Below are 16,894 nucleotides of genomic sequence, written 5' to 3' on the forward strand. Positions count from 1 at the left end.
GAGTGTGGGTGTGTGTTTGCTTTTATGAAGGGGAAAAGTAAACAAAATGAAAATGTAACTAAAATCTTTCTTCAGTTGGTAGTTTTTTTTATCCAGTTTTACTTTTGTATATCTCCAGAAATTAATTATGTCAGCCTATCAGTCTGTTTGCAAAATTTCTCCTTCTATTTCAGTTTTTCACATATAAGTATTAAAACCATAACACTATCCTTTTACAGCTGCTCATGTGTCTGTTTACTGTCTTGAGAAAAAAGGCATGGAATTACGGTCGTTTGGCGCTTGTTCAGAAGTATGAGAGTAGGTAAGTGTGGGCCAAACCAAGGCCAAATCTCAGGCTTACTCCGTCTAGATAGCTGTTGAAGAATGAGATTTTGCCCTCAAGTTGCATCCTATATACATATATTTTTTATAGCATTTATTCATTTATTATATTTATTTATTTATATATAATGCTGGCTGTACCATTTTTCCATATGATTCCTTCATTCATTCACATAATTAGCTTAGTACAATTTCCCCTTTGCACAAGACATACCCTGCTGTAAAGTAAATTGCGATGGTGTGTAGACATAATCCTGTATTTATTATTCATTTATTGTCCTCATGCCTGAGACCCCAGTACCATAGCCTTCACTCTTTCATACATGCTCTTTCATACACTTGGCTGTAATCATGGTCATTGTGTACAAAAAGCGGGCTGCTTTGTTTCTCTTTTTCTTGATTTTGTGTTCTGTCAAGTCCGGTGCACATCAGAAGAAGCTTTGCACAATTATTTTTCTTGCTGAAAGGAATGGACTTAGATATTTTCAACAATATTTATGGGATCAGCTGAATTTTTGTCTCTATTCTATAAGAAATTTTATTCTCTGATGATCATGCTGGTTATTTGTTTTTATATTTTTCATTTTTCACTCTTCAAAGTTTCTGTATATGTGATGGTTATTAAAATATCAGATTATTTTTTGTTAAGTAGGTAGTATGTTATTACCCATATTTTATTGTAAGTCATCTGCTTTACTTGCATTTGCAGAATAATGAAATATTATTTACATGGAATAATTAGCTATGAAATGGCAAGGATATTGAGTCAGAAATAAGACTATGATTATTTGATACAAAGAAGAAAAAAAAGAAAAATCTTGTGTTTGTAGTGTATATTTTGATGCATTAGTTTTGACGTAAATAAAATCTTGAGAGCAGACTTGACTCTGTTGTTGCTGTCATCTCTGTGGTTGGTTACCCCATTGGTGCTTGGTACTTGCACTATCCACAAGAATTTTGTTTTATGAATTGTGTTTATTCATAGATAGCTTTCCCGCAAGTGCTTAGTCACTAAGGGGGCAATTAGAAGGACAGTATGGCCTCATTAGATTACCCTATTCCTTGAATTTAGTTGTTTTTTTATGCTGATATTATTATTATTGTTATTAATATGATTCTTAATGTCATTATGATTGTTTTGATGTTATTAGCATCACAAATAGGACAGTAGTTTATTTATTTATAATTATTTTATTTTTGTTAAGGAAAAGGGTAATCAGGTGAACTCATTTAGAACTAGTAATTGACTTCTTTGGTGACTAAGTACTTCTGGAGCCATCTATACGTAAACAACATTATGAAACTTAAAAACACACTGAACTGGGCATCAATGGGTTAATTGAGCTACAAATTATCCTATCATATTTGCATTAGTTTTGTTGAGTTTATGCACTTCATATTTCATATTATCCTTTGTTGTATTAACCCATATTTTAGCTTTCCCAATTTTTTAGTTTTACAATATTGATGTAGAAAGTGGGCATGTATCGTTAAAAGTATTGTACAGAGAAATAGCCAAAGAGGTAATATTAAGTGTGCTTTTTCCTTTTGTTGATAGTAACCATGAAAGCATGCTTTGTGTCAAAATTAAAAGTCACCTATGTATATTTGTAAATCTTAATTTTTATGATGTCACTTTATTCACAATTTGATTGGTCTGCTTTCCATTCCAGCTTTTTTTTTTTTTGGCACATGATTTAAGAGTCAACCAATCACACGTGATGATGTTTTGATTTTAGCTTTTCCTGTTTTGATGTTTTCCATGCTTTCAAGAATGGACCTTACGAATGCCTAGCTTGACGTAGCTTCCACAGCCCAGAATGGTAGAGTGTGCATGCTCTGCTAGTCTAAGGTCACCATGTTTTGTTTTTTCCATTTTCCTTATTAACCTATGCACCTCTTTTTTTCTTTTTTTTGTTTCTCTTATTTCAGGACAAAGCATCTTGGCTTCAGTCAGTACAATGTGTAGGTTCCTAGTATGTTTTTTATCATTATTTTGGTATTTTTTCTTGTATGTTTTTGTTGTTTAAGCTCTCTTTTTTAAACTATGGAGCTATTCAGTTATGTATCTTCTTTTTTGGGGAGACCTTTTCAAGGACAAATTTCAGGGTGTACACACTTCAGGTGAACAGTCTTCCATACTTGCATTGTGAATTAAACTGGATTCAGAATACTTATTAACTGTTCTAAAGCAAACATATTAATAATTTTGCTCTGTAAAAGAAAAGATTTTATTTGAAAACTATCAGTAGTTATAAGTTGCTTGTATACCTGTCACTGTTAAGCATTTTCAAGCTAATGTTATTGTGTATAAGTCATTATACATGATTATTGATTAACATTCAGAATCGTCGTATTTAGATTTTCTTTCGTCTTTTATTTTTCACCTAAATATAATTACCCTATTATGAAAGCATATTTCATAGAAAGGTCTTTGAATAATTGAATTCTGAAGTCTGGGAGACTGATTCAGGGATAAACTGCATGTTTCTTATGTAAGGGATAATAGATATGTTATATTTTCTTGTATCTCTTGTACTTCTTTTACATTTTATTGCACAGTAAATCTATTTGGCAGAGTAAGGTTGACTTCCTATATTGACTTCTTATATGAATAGGTTAGGTGGTGGTGGGCACCATGATCTAATTTCAGTACAGGAATTCTCCTTCCTCTTCTTCAATTTCTTCAGGATTGTAGTCTGTTAATAGTAAATTGAATATGTCACTTTTTGTGTATTGTGTTTGAAGTTGAAATTCATGTAAAAGAATTTGGGTTAGAATCAGATTAGGAGGAGATACATTTAAAAGTGATTTGTGATAAATATACTTGAGTATTGATTACAGTACATAGAAACAGATAGTAATATTGTAAATAGAGATTAATTAAAGATCTAAAAGGGGCATTGCTCCATCTTAACTGATTGTCCACACCCACTACCTTGAACAGGTGGACACAGATCTTCTACGGGAAGGACAGCGACATGGGCAAGATCGCCGGGGAGAATGACTCTGTGAGCTCTTTGGAGTTCAACACGCACATTGACAAAGGGCTGTTTTCGTGGATTCCGGCCCTGTTCAAGATCAAGTGAGTGCTTTGAATGGTGTCATGGTTGGTTGGTCCATTTTGAGGTTGTTATGGTTAGATGACGCTATGAGATAAAAAAGTTTAGGTTGTGTGTATTTTTTATTTAATTGATTTTATAATTTTAAGATATGGTTTTAATTAAAGATGTTAATTCATTCTGAGCATATATTTAGCTTATAAAATATAATTTCTATCAGTTCATTTCCTCTATCCTCTACTCTGCTCTGCACTTCTCTTCTGATCTTTTCTTCCTTCCACTCCCCCAAACTTTTTCTAGTCCACTGCAGTACTAACATCCTCCCACAACCTCTTCCATTCCTTGCAGAGATGAGCAAATCCTAGCAAAAAGTGGTAAGGACGCAGTGCAGTACCTGTCCTTCCAGTCACACATCATTGTGTACATGATGATTGTGTGCGTCATCAGCATTGTGATTGTGCTGCCCATCAACTTCCAGGGGACGCTGGAGGGGGGTGAAAAGGAGTTTGGCCACACGACCCTGGCTAATCTTGCGCCACAGTAAGTGTTCCATGGTCCTTTTTGTCTATTCTTTTGGCTTGTGTTTGGAAAGAGGGAAGGTACATGAAGGAGCGCATTGGCTGGAGAGCTATAGTTTGAGATTAGGGTTTGAATAGATTAAAATGGAAGTAAATGTGGTAATTTGGTTTTGCTTTACTTGAATTGGGATAAGGAGAGGGGCTAGAGTTAATTTACTACTCCCTTGAAGGCAAGACTTGTGTTGAAGTTATTGTGTGTGAGAATAAGATTAAGGAAAAATTCAGCCACTTTTTAAAGGAACACAAATGGGTAAGGAGAATGTTAATGAAAATTGATCTATATCCCACCTCTCATAGGAAAATAAATTAAAGTCTTACAAGTTTGGAAAAGTATTTGGATATTAAAGCTTTTATGAGGGTAATGACATCTGTGTAACCATTCCTCTGTCCTTAGGTCACGGCTGATGTGGGTTCACGTGACGCTTGCTTTCCTCTTTCTCCCGCTTGGCATCTTGTTCACGCGGCGATTCTCAAAAAAGCTGGAGCTGAGGGAGGTGGCCACCACTGTCTCACGCACCCTCATGATCACCCACGTGCCGAGGAGGTCTTGCCACAAAGACACGCTCCTTAGACACTTTCAGTAAGTTGAGAGAGAGATAGAGACTGAGAAAGAGGAAGAGAGAAAACATAAAGAGTATGATATTTATATTTTGGAAAAATGAAGTGAACTATGGTTACATTTCATAGTGCAACATGTTGATATCGTGCATTCATTCCATATGTGTGTTTTCTTGTTTTATTTTGTTTGTTTTTTTTAAGTGTGTATTGAAACATGTCTTCTGTGATCATACTAATTTTTCTTTCCTTTTACTTATTTCAGGGAAGCTTACCCAGATGTAGAGGTCACAGATGTGCAGTTTGCATACAACATTCGGTCACTCCAAGCTTATGCAAAAGAAAAGTAAGATAGATTGATATTTTCACTTTTCCTTTTATATACTAGGGTCTGTGCCGGAAATGTAAATGGGTAAATTACCTTCTCCAAGATGTTGAAAAAAGGAAAATTAGGTATGGATACACACTAAAATCATTTGTGTGTATTTTTCTATTGTGATGTGAAAGAAACAAAAATGTATTTAATGATTAGTTAATATGTTATTAGGTTTCATACCCAGTGCTTATGTTTATTTACATGATAAAGTGACCAATTCTTTTGTGGAGAATGCCTTAGTATGAGAGTTAGCAAAAGCAGACAATATCATAAATGGCAAAAATAGTTGTGAATTGTGTGACAGGTCTGTATGATTATACATTATTATTGTCTTTTTAATGCAGCTAAGATCAAATCAAAAGACCTCAGAAGATAATTTTTTTGTGGAATGCAGAAAATATGAGTACTTGAATAAATATTATAGTAACTATCTTTTTTATGGAACCTGCAGACTGTTGCAATCCTGGTGTGTGTATATAGATAGATAGATAGATATTTGTGTATTATTTTTTTTTTGTATTTTTGTTTACATATTTATTCATTGTTAAAATCGTGTTTTATAGGGAAGTGGCTCATAATGCAAGGATATACTGTGAATCGTACATGAAGGAGACTCACAGACGCCTTGATATGAGACCATACAAAGGAGGTGTTGTGTGTGGCTGCTGTGACATCTTTGGCTGTCCGACGGTAATTTGGTTTCCAAAATTCTAGGCGTGATACTTCCAAAGGATGTTTCTCAAACAAAGAGAATATTTGATGTATTTGCATTATAGAATTCCATTATGACTGGGTCACATATACAGAAATATGCTTATAGGAGGCAAGAGTAACTAGCACAACAAATTAATGATATTAGATTGAACTACTTTTTAATTTTGTACTGGTGACTTCCAACCCCATGAACAGGTGGATGCCATTGAGTATTACACGGAAGAGGAAAATCGCTTGGCCAATGAGGTGGAGAACGAAAAGCTGAAGGCCCTCCAGAGGCCAACTGGTGTGGCATTTGTAACCTTTGATAGCATAGAGAATGCCAAGCGAGTCCTCCAAGACCACAGAGCAAAGTGCGACTGCTTCTACAGCCCTCCCACATCCTCTGCCTCAGTTGATCTCAAGCCACACAACTGGATCATCAGGGTTGCTCCAGTACCAGATGATATTTATTGGTGAGTTCTTGCAGGTGTGGGGGCAGAGGGTATTTTTTTTTCTTTTTTTGTTGTTAGTATTATTTTTATTGTTGTTGTTGTTATTATCATTATGATGATGATTTATTTATTTTTAATCTAACTGAAACCACCTCCCTTCAGGCACAACCTGTCCGTCACAACGCGTCACTGGTGGCTAAAGGCAATTCTGATCAACATCATGTTATTTGTAGTGTTGTTCTTCCTCACAACACCTGCTGTTATCATCAATGGTCTGGATATTGTTCCCCTCACTGGGCGACTGAGCAACATGGTGAGATGATTTCCCAATGTTGTTGTTATTGTTTTTTCTTTTTTCTCCAGTCTTCATTCAGTCTTACATCTATATGATATGATGTTTACACAGAGGTATTTGTGGGAGGAGTGTTTGTTTGATTTGCTGAGATGAAGGGCTATAACGAGGTGGGATTCAGTTTTGGGGAATACAGTTGGGAGAGATTTGCCAAACACCACCAGCATTACTTCCTCAAACTCCTTACCTCCTATTGACAGAAAAAAAAGAATGACAGAAAGAGGAAGAAAAAAGCTTGCCATTTTTTTTAGAGATTGTTATCTATTGAGTATAGATATGCTATAGGGTTAATTGATACATGCATGCATTATTATTGCTTTAATATTGTATTATTAGTATCTTTAGTTACAGATATTTGTTGATATTTGATAATCATTAAAAAAAAAAAAAAAAATCATCATGTATATATTTTTCCTTCCCTTAGAGCCCAGTGCTGTCAGAGTTCTTGCCCACTTTGCTCCTGTGGACTATGGCTGCCCTCCTGCCTGTGATCGTGTCGTACTCGGACCAGTTCATGTCTCATTGGACGCGGTCTGCTGAAAACCATTCCATCATGAGGAAGACCTTTGTGTTCCTTCTGTTCATGGTCATTATCCTGCCCTCTCTAGGACTCACCAGGTGATTACCAAGGGGTAGAATCGTTATGTGTCAGATGCATTAGTCGTTTCTTCACTTTTTTGGAAGATTTTTGTTTTCTTTCTCTTCTTCTTTAAGTGGGTTTCTTCTGGTTTTGATTCCACTTTACTTTTTTTCTTCAGAGCTTTTGGTATTTTTGGTATTTTTCTATTTTCTTTTTATTTTATTGTTTATCATCTGTCATACCATTAAAGGAGTTAGATGTTTAACTTGCCTCCTCCAACAGTTCCAGTCTTTAGTTCCCTCCACTCTCTTCATTTTGGTCAAGTCTTCAGCATTTTTTCTATGGGTCTACAGATCTGGGCATTACAAGTTGTCAAGAAATCATTCTTTCACATGCTTATCTTTGTTAGTTAGTTCATAAATAATGCTGTCATCATTATTGGAAAACCAGAAGTGTATTGATCTTTATATTAGTTTTAGTTATTCTGCAATTTCATAGCCACAGTATTCATAGCCTTGATATCATTAATATAAAATCATCATGAAGTTATTTTTTCTCTTCTCAGTGCTAAAGGTTTCATGGAATGGCTCATCCAATCCCAGTCTCAGAACGAGACCTTCCGCTGGGAATGTATCTTTCTCCCTGATAATGGTGCATTCTTCGTCAATTACATCATCACCTCGGCATTCATTGGAACGTCGCTTGAGTTGATTCGATTCCCAGAGTTGTTTATGTACATGGTTCGGCTTGGGCTGTCAAGGCAAGTATTTCACTTTTAACTTTTTTTCTGGTCTTTCATTTCTGTCTGGATGAACTTTGGTAGCATTTTATGAATGGATTATTAAATTTGAAATGTAATAGTGGATATCGCAAATTATATATTATATCCAATTCTGTGTTTGTGTATGGTTCATCTATTTTTTTTATACTTGAATTATTTCAAAAGATTAGATTCATATTCAGAATTTCAAAAACCTGCCCCCAGAATTTTAGTAATGAAAGGATGATATAATTTTTTTTCTTTCTTTCTTTCAAAGCTAACTTACTATAAGTACTCATATCTCTGCTCTTGGGATTGCAGATCCGAAGCGGAGACCGCAAGCGTTAGAAAAGCTATTCTCTATGAGTTCCCATTTGGTGTCCAGTATGCTTGGATGCTACTTATTTTCGCCATGACCATCATTTACTCTGTTTCCTGTCCTCTTATCACACCTTTTGGTATGTATTTCTTCTTGACATTGTAGGAAAAAAAATAGTTGTCAAAATGAATCTGTTTGAGAAAAAGCTTTAGTGATTTATTTTTTATTTTATTTTATTTCATTTTTATTTATTTATTTATTTTGTGTGTGTGTGTGTGTGTTTTATTATTATTATTTTTTTTTAATTTAGATATTTTGCACTCTTTTTCTTCATGTGAAATAGAGAAATGGATATTGTGAAATCTGTGCTGTGATCTGGAATCAAAAGAAAAATTTGTAATGTCCTCCTCATTGCTACATTAACAGTGCTTATTTTTGCAGCTGCCCCACAACAGGCTTATATCAGGATTATGATCTTTATTTCATAATGAAATAGCTGATGAACTTTTCTTCCAACAGGTACTCTGTATATGATCTTCAAACACCTGGTTGACAAGTATAATATATACTTTGCCTACGGACCTTCGAGAATTAACAAGAACATCCATACCTCAGCCATTAATTTTGTGATAGTCTCGATTGTTTGTCTGCAGTTAAGCCTGCTGTTCTTCTCTCTTGTGAGGCAAGGGTTGAAAAAAGATATAACTATATACAGCATTATTTTGCTCATTATAACATGCGTTGTATTTATCACACACAATGCATTCCATTGGTTCAAGGATCTCAGCCCAGTGGAATACAAGGTTGGTTTTTTATGATTTTTATAAGACTTGTTGGTTTAGAATATTTGTGGAACAACAGCACAATTTAAGCTCAACATATGTATGGATTTTATTTGTTAAGAGTATTGATGTTTCTCTATCATTCATTACATACAGAAATTTGGAAATGGAACTGCCAATGGAGATACTGCTTCAGTCAATGATGATGAAAGCACAACAGAAGTGGCATGCCAGTTTGTGCCAGCAGTCTTACGAGACGCTCCTAGTGGAGTGGAGAGCAGCTATGACTACATAAACCAGCCGCGGAGCTATGGGACACGGCCCAGAGATGAAAACGGGCTGACTAACGAGGCAGCTGTTAGGAGTGATGAAGATAGCCCGCGGCCCAGACAATCTAGTCTCTATCAAGATTATTCCCATGCGAAGGTGAGTCATCAGAATTGGGTACTTTTTGGGGCATCCTTATGGTTAGCACTGACTTTTACGTAGTATAACTATGTATAGATATACTCTTTTGAGTGTTGTCCCTTTATAGATACTTTTGTTAAGCACAGATTCTTATTTTGATATTTTCTGTGTGGGGTCTTTTTATAGAGGGGGGATTATCTTTTCTTGTTTTGCCATGCTATAGTGACATCATGCTGGCTAGGAAGGGAGTGCACTGTCTAGGATTGCACATGTTATTAATGAGTGAAATGTGCTTGGAGTTTACTTTGATTTATGTGATGGTACTGTTGATCAATCCTGACTTGATTTGCACAAAGTTTTTATATGAACTTCTTTTTACATGAAGGTGCAGTTTAGTTTCATACTTTTGTATGTGGTGTTAATTGCTGGACTTGGAATAAGTGCCTAATGTAACATTTTGCATGCCAGAAGTCAGTAAGTAACAGGTAAAGACAGTGTTATTAACAGCAGATATATATAAGCTGATGTTTTCTAATCATTTCAAAATGTTATACTGTTCATACACCTGCATGCCCACTGATATTCAATTAGTGTCTTAAAAAAAAAAAAAAAAAAAAAAGTAACAATTTTTGCCAAAGTCATTGCCTCTTGTGTTTATGCTCATTTTGATGCACTCAGATCTATATGTAATATGCCTTTCCTCTCTCTTAAAGCACACAAAGAGATGCCATGCAAAGTCCCTTTATATTTTCCATTTGTCTGAAGAATGTCATATATTATATTAGAATCTGAATTCCTAAGTTATAAAAAGATGTCTTAGGCATGTTTTTTTTGGTTGAGGTCATGGGGGAACATATAGGGTAATCAGCCCTATAAAAACAAATCTTACATGAAATGCAAATAATTACTTATGTAGGACTTGCTTTTATTCAGCTTATACTAAAAAAATATATATATATTTCTTCAAGAAATATTGGATATAATTTGCTTTCTTCTTTTGACTGGAATTTCCTTGTATATATTTCTAATGTCACATACATAAATTTTTGAGTACATGTAAACATGTTTAGGTCATAGTAAAAACTAATGTTTTTACTTTTGTTTAGTCCTGTTGTGAAATTTTATCCCAAGAATTCTGAGAGCCATTTTGAAAGTTATAAGGTCCTCTTTGCACAACATCTGGCCAAATAAAACAGCACCTTTTGTCTTCTAAATCTCCATCCCTTCCACATCCATTAGCACCTTGCTGCTCCAGTGTTGGTACAGTAAATATTACCGAAGACAGTTTCAAGGATAATACAGCTAAGGGGCAAGGGCAAAGGTACGTCATGTTTGTGGTTGGCGATGTGACAGTCGCTGGTTTTTGGCTATTCTAGGTGCGTTTTTACTGCTATGTTCCTTGCTTCATCTCTAGAAATTGCTTGAATTCTTATATCCACAAGAGGGACATTGGTAGTTATTATATTGTTACTGTATTGTAAATATTGATGATTATTATCATTTTTATTACTGATTTATTTATTGCTATTGTTAGTATCACTATTTCCTCACTGCAATATCTGATTGGCACTGCATAATCGGCAGAACAGTAGTAAAAACCTTTAAATTCATCCTCACAATGTTTGAATGCATTATATTCATAAAGCACAGCAAATTGATAGCTTTAGCACTATTCCAGATCTGCTTGCTTTCAGTTGCACCTTCAGTACATATAAATGTAAAAGAATTATCTGAAAAGGATAGAAAGGAGACTCAGAAACACAATTTTTTTAAAAGTTCATTTATTTCATTCCTATAAACCAGAAAATTGAGTTGTTTGTGCTAATCCAATGACCATGGAATCATGTAATGTTCACTCTAGTCTTGTTTTGTGTCTTTTCACATTGATGGCTCCACAAGTGCTCAGCCACCAAGGAATGAGTTAGAAGACCTATGTTGACCTCATCTAATTTCCCCTTTTTGTGAGGGTTCTTTTCCTAATGCTATTAATATTGATGCAGTTATTATTATTATTAACATTACGATTATTGCAATGTTATCATTAATAACAAAATGAAAAAATCTTTATGAAAATCAAAGAAAAAGGTAAACAGGTGAGATAGGTAGTACTGATATGTGACTCCTTGGGGCCTAAGCACTTGTGGAGCCATCTATGCATATACACAATTACGAAATTAAATACACAGTGGGTATGGCATGTAATACATGCCACTCCCATCGGCAGTGGGTTAAGTTGAGCAGGTAGTCATCTTTACACTACTGGAAGAAGCTGGATTAGAGATAAGAAAAATTGTCGAGTGGAATATTTGTTAGCTCGTTTTCTTTTGATGTCATAATTTTAAGGGTTGATGGTAGGGAGTTGTTAGGTTGCAGATATGGGTAGAGTAAAAAAACAGCATGTAGTTAATTTCTTGAAAAAATACATTTGTGGAAACTCCTATGACTTAAAGGGCAGCAAAACAATCGGAATAGGGAGGCCTTTGCATTTTGATGATCCCAAATATGCCCCATGCCCTTTTTGAGAGTGGTTTTAGTTAGAAATTAACCCTACTCAGATTGGTTGACGCGTCTTATGTATGTTACCACAGTGAGCAGAATACTACCACCAGTCTTCACATAATTATGAACTTTCATGATATAACTAAAGAATATTGATGGTGAAGGGAATCAATCACAGTTCTTGTTCCTCAAAATTAAACTCTGGATCAAAGGGCATGTATATTATGAATGGTTTATTTGATATTTTAAATGTTTGTAATTGGTTTATGTTCTGTATAAATATGATTCAGTGCTGAGTAGGAGCATATTATCTTGCCATATCTTGAAAATGTAACAAATTGGCTTTGGTAGAACAACATACTCTAGGAAGTTTTTTAATGAGCAAGAGAACATAGGGTTTAATAGCAATGCTGAAATCTTGATGCACACAATTACACTGATGCGCAACTCATTTCTGTTGTATTATTGTAAGGAATCCATTATTTTGAAACAGTATATGATGCCACAACTCCTGGCTTTTATATTCTGTACTATTTAATGTGGGAATTCATGCAAGTATGCCTATACATTGTAGAAAAAGCAACATACGGCTTGTGGCTATTTGCATATTAGGTTTTGGTGTAAGGTATTTGTAATTTGAGGTGATGCTTTACAGAGACTAGTCTACCTCAGTGATCATTTATATGGCTCAAGTAGAGGGTTTTGCACTTCAGTATACTCTTACTTCCTTTGGGTAAAGTGGGTTTGGCTCACAGTGGTAATGCACTCAAATGTGAAGTCAGGCTGAATATGTTGGCAATGGAGTTAACTTTGTACAAGGGAGCTCTTGATTTTGTAAGAACTTTCTTTCAATTTGTGTTTTTTCTTTGTCTTTCTTTTCAGAGATGGTTTGTATCAAGGACAATTTTTCTGTTTGTTTTTTCATGTATCATGTGGATCTGTTATGTTTAGGTCCAGTATGGTTACCTGAATTTTGGGTTAATGTGTGTAGGTGCCTGGGAATATGTTTTGATGTGCCAAAAATACCATTCCTTTTTGAACACTTTAACTAACTGCACCTCAGTTATATGAAAGATGTATGCCAATTTCTACAAATTCTATTTTCAGCACCTAGATGACCTAGTATAAAGAGTCTTCCTAAAAATAGTTCTGAAGGTAAACTCCAGCTGGGGCAGTGAAAGTGATCTGGTAAACCGTGTGCCGCTTTTGGCTTGGTCTTCTGGCTGTCTGTGCTCTTGTATTCTCTCTGGATTATATGGCTGGTGTAACAGGGCCAAAAAGTAGCTACAACTTTGCCATACAGTAACATATGTACCACATCAGTAATGTCTGAGTAAGCAAAATGAAATGCAGGTACATTGAGGAGAGAAGAGTACACCAAAATCCATGACTTTTTTGGTCAGAATGCTTTACTCCTTTTTAGACTGAAAAAACAAAACAGATTCTATATTTCTTAGTATCTGTTTTGGAGTTTCAGCTAGAAGAAAAGTCTTCTGCTTTGAGTGAAAGCTTCATGGAATTTAGTGACTTTTTCTATTCTTACTGTGACTGCCCTTCATTGCCTTTGCTAGTTGATACACAAATTTGCTGATAATCATTACCACTTTCTGGTATTGTATTGTATTGTAGATGTATGATCACTTGAATAGCATAGTTGTAGTTAAAATTTGCTAGCCCTAAAAGCTCTGTAATAAGGCCAGTAATTTCTCCTATTATTTCCTTCTATATTGATCTATACTGAATGAGTATCAAGCATATATGTTTTCTGCTGTGCCATTGAAGACAACATATTGAATCCAGCTTTACTGTATCGTTCACTCTCGCCAAACGATATATCTATATACTTTTTTTCCTGCATGTTAAAAAGAATTCTCATATGTGTCATTATTGTCTTTTCATGCATTTCTCGTCTTTGAAGATAAATATGCTTGATAGCCACAATTTGCTGAATTGTATTCTTTGTACATTTATGATATAAATTTTGTGGGTTTTATGAAAATGAATTATGTCATCTTGGCTTTAGTAAGTTCTCTACATAAAAAACATGTGTGTATAAAGATATATATATATATATATATATATATATATATATATATATATATATATATATATATATATATATATATATGCATATATATGTGTGTATATATATAAATATATATACATACATACATACATACATATATATATATATATATATATATATATATATATATATATATATATATATATATATATATGTATGTATGTATGTATGTATATTTATTTGTATATATGCATATATATATATTATATATATTATATATATATAAATTACACAATAGCTAATTATTACAATATATAAGCTGTAACAGAACAGAATTTGAGTATTCTTAATTCTATTAGCCTTTTTTTTTTTTTCTTCTTCTTTTCTTTTCTTTTTTTTAATCTTATCTTTGTTTTATCTTTCATTTATCTATCTCTGTATTTGTTTCATTATTATTTTAATTACAGTCATTATTTAAGATATACAAAGACCTCGAGCAGTCGGAAACTCTTTATGGTCTTGCTGTTGTCGAGTTTGTCAGCAGGTTGATGAGTAGACAAAGGCAGTTACTTTATTAATGATCACATGAGTTACCCCTGAGAAATTAAGAAAAAGTGTGATTAACTTTTTATATATTCTTTGCTGTATTTATTACAAACTAAGCAAAGATGTGCATTTATGTCACAAGCAGCCACATAAATACAGAGAAGGGAATTATATGATAGAATAGATTGATATTTACACACACACCTTAGTCCACTGTAACCTGTCTCAGTAGTCCAGATAAATTAAAAATTCAGTTTGAGAAGACATAGGTTGACTGTTTCACAACAGTGTTCTCTGTAAGATAACCAGACAAATGAATAAGATAAATGAGAAAATTTGATAATGATTGGAAGTGCATGGCATCAGATAACAAATTTCTGTCTTCTTTTTCTGCTCATTTTTGTCTTATATTCCCTTTTTTCTGGGCTTCCAGTTTTGTAGTTTGTATTTTTCTATTTTAGGAACTTCTCTCTCTCTCTCTCTCTCTCTCTCTCTCTCTCTCTCTCTCTCTCTCTCTCTCTCTCTCTCTCTCTCTCTCTCTCTCTCTCTCTCTCTCTCTCTCTCTCTCTCTCTCTCTCTCTCTCTCTCTCTCTCTCTCTCTCTCTCTCTCTCTCTCTCTCTCTCTCTCTCTCTCTCTCTCTCTCTCTCTCTCTCTCTCTCTCTCTCTCTCTCTCTTATTTCAGTCTGAAGATAAAGCATGAAGGTTATAGAAAATATTTTTTTCTCACTCTTTTTTTACCTCTTGTGTGGGAATGGTTGTCTGAAAAAAGATAGAGGAAAGAAAAGAAAAAACAGGAGCATTTAACGTAACTTTTTTTTTTTCTCTTTTCTTTTCTTTCAAAATTTATTTAATTTTTGCCTTTTTTTAGTTTCTTCTTTCTTTCTATTTGCATTTTATCCTGTTAGGCTCTTAAAGATTTGAAACGGACTTAGGCAAAGATATCCCTCAGCACGAAATCAAAATTGTAAGTTATCCTTTTGCACATGTAACATTTTTCATCTGATATTACAGGTGACGACAATAAGTGCTGAGATCAACGTACCCCCCTCACAGTCGAAGGGAGAAGAGGAGCAAGAGGAGGAGGAGGAAGAGACTGTGTACACCCGAGCATCCCCCAGACAACCCTCACCAACGGTCATCACTGTCGATGGCACCATAACTGCGCCTGGCTCATCACCGACAACCCAGAGCAACCAAAGACTCGTGTACTCCAGCCTTAGTGACGACAGTGCACCCGCAACCAATGTTTAGGTCTCTTAAGTGCTTCATTGCCACCTAGTGCAAAAAAAAAGGAAAAAAAGGGGGGTGATGAAGAAAGTAAAATAAAGAAAACAGATAGATAAAAACAAAATACATAAGCTTTCCGTGGTTTACTTGTGCATACTGTGTGTAAGTGATATAGGATAGTTGATATTGAATTACTCCCGGGGGGGGAATGGTCCACATTAGGTGTTCACACATGTCAGTCAGGGGATTGTTGGGCTGGGAAGATGCCATTGCTGTTTGATCTGATTGTGTGTTTCTTTTTACATTAGCCATTGATGTTTTAATAATTGTAAATAGGGTTCTGAGGAATGGAGCATTATATATATATATGTATATATATATATATATATATATATATATATATATATATATATATATATATATATATATATATATATTATATAATGTATACATGTACATATACATATATATATTATATGTATATGTAAACATGGACATATATGTATGTTATATAGGGCTATTGCTACCATCCAGAAAATTATCCCTTTTTCTTAGAAATGAATCCAAAGAAACATTTTTAGAGGTAATTTATAATAGAAATATATACAAGCTCTCTGAACTGCTGTATGTGGTCCTTTTACCTGTGAGGGGTACTCAAAATGAATCTCTACTCTATTATGTTATTTTGTGCTCTTTATAATTCATATTTTAATTCAACAGAATGTGCTTGGCTTCTGACCCATTATTGCTATGCCTTAACTTAAAATGATATTGTATCAATATCTGCCTTTATATGAGTAACAGTGTTAAGGCTCCTTTCGGACTGGGAGTCCACTTAATAGTATTAAAAAAACAAAAAAAAAGAATGTGTAGTTGTGTTTCACACACAAGCGCTTGTACAGAAAGGTTTTCCACAAGCAGAATTAATTCTCTAGGATCTTTAGCAGAAGAAAACAAAAAATTATTGTAATAGACTAAACATAAAATTATTCAGTGCTTGATATTTCTTCCCTGAGTCTTGTTAAATGTCCATTTAAGATTGAAGTCCTTGCACACTTTAGAATAAGGTAATTGGGTTCCTTTCTTCTGATTTTTATTCTTCTAAAGATGATTTATGTGATTTTTTTTTACAACTATTTATACCTATTTTTATTAAGGTGTCTAGAATTTAATTCATGTTTTTTCTTTCCCTCCTCTTTTTCTGCATACATATTTTCTGCTCTAGAAATGCTCAGTTCCCCCCCTCCCCAGAAAAAAAAATTGTATTGACTGAAAGGCAGCTTTTGCCTCTTTTAGTTTGTTTGTTTGTAAATTTTCATGAAATAGAAATATGTGCCATGACAAGGTGGAAATA

At 34.2% G+C, this 16,894-nt stretch overlaps 1 protein-coding gene across 3 annotated transcripts in view; it reads left to right on the forward strand.

The window, feature by feature from the left end:
* The window catches only part of Tmem63 (transmembrane protein 63), a 25,120-nt gene extending 8,717 nt beyond the window's left edge, over window positions 1–16,403 (forward strand). Inside the window, exons 3-18 of one of the 3 annotated variants that reach the window (XM_070123483.1) lie at window positions 219–301; window positions 2,254–2,286; window positions 3,269–3,406; window positions 3,732–3,923; window positions 4,356–4,541; window positions 4,782–4,862; window positions 5,456–5,582; window positions 5,802–6,061; window positions 6,203–6,353; window positions 6,817–7,010; window positions 7,538–7,732; window positions 8,054–8,190; window positions 8,571–8,854; window positions 8,990–9,259; window positions 12,848–12,895; window positions 15,325–16,403. In XM_070123483.1, the coding sequence (XP_069979584.1) occupies window positions 219–301; window positions 2,254–2,286; window positions 3,269–3,406; window positions 3,732–3,923; window positions 4,356–4,541; window positions 4,782–4,862; window positions 5,456–5,582; window positions 5,802–6,061; window positions 6,203–6,353; window positions 6,817–7,010; window positions 7,538–7,732; window positions 8,054–8,190; window positions 8,571–8,854; window positions 8,990–9,259; window positions 12,848–12,868 (2,352 nt within the window). In that variant the 3' untranslated portion in view covers window positions 12,869–12,895; window positions 15,325–16,403. The remainder of the gene's footprint in view (window positions 1–218; window positions 302–2,253; window positions 2,287–3,268; window positions 3,407–3,731; window positions 3,924–4,355; window positions 4,542–4,781; window positions 4,863–5,455; window positions 5,583–5,801; window positions 6,062–6,202; window positions 6,354–6,816; window positions 7,011–7,537; window positions 7,733–8,053; window positions 8,191–8,570; window positions 8,855–8,989; window positions 9,260–12,847; window positions 12,896–15,324) is intronic. The other 2 variants (XM_070123481.1, XM_070123482.1) reach the window with 2 other exon arrangements.
* The last annotated feature ends 491 nt before the right edge of the window (window positions 16,404–16,894 follow it).

Source organism: Penaeus vannamei, chromosome 7 (assembly GCF_042767895.1).
Source record: "Penaeus vannamei isolate JL-2024 chromosome 7, ASM4276789v1, whole genome shotgun sequence".
NCBI classification, from domain to species: Eukaryota; Metazoa; Arthropoda; class Malacostraca; order Decapoda; family Penaeidae; genus Penaeus; species Penaeus vannamei.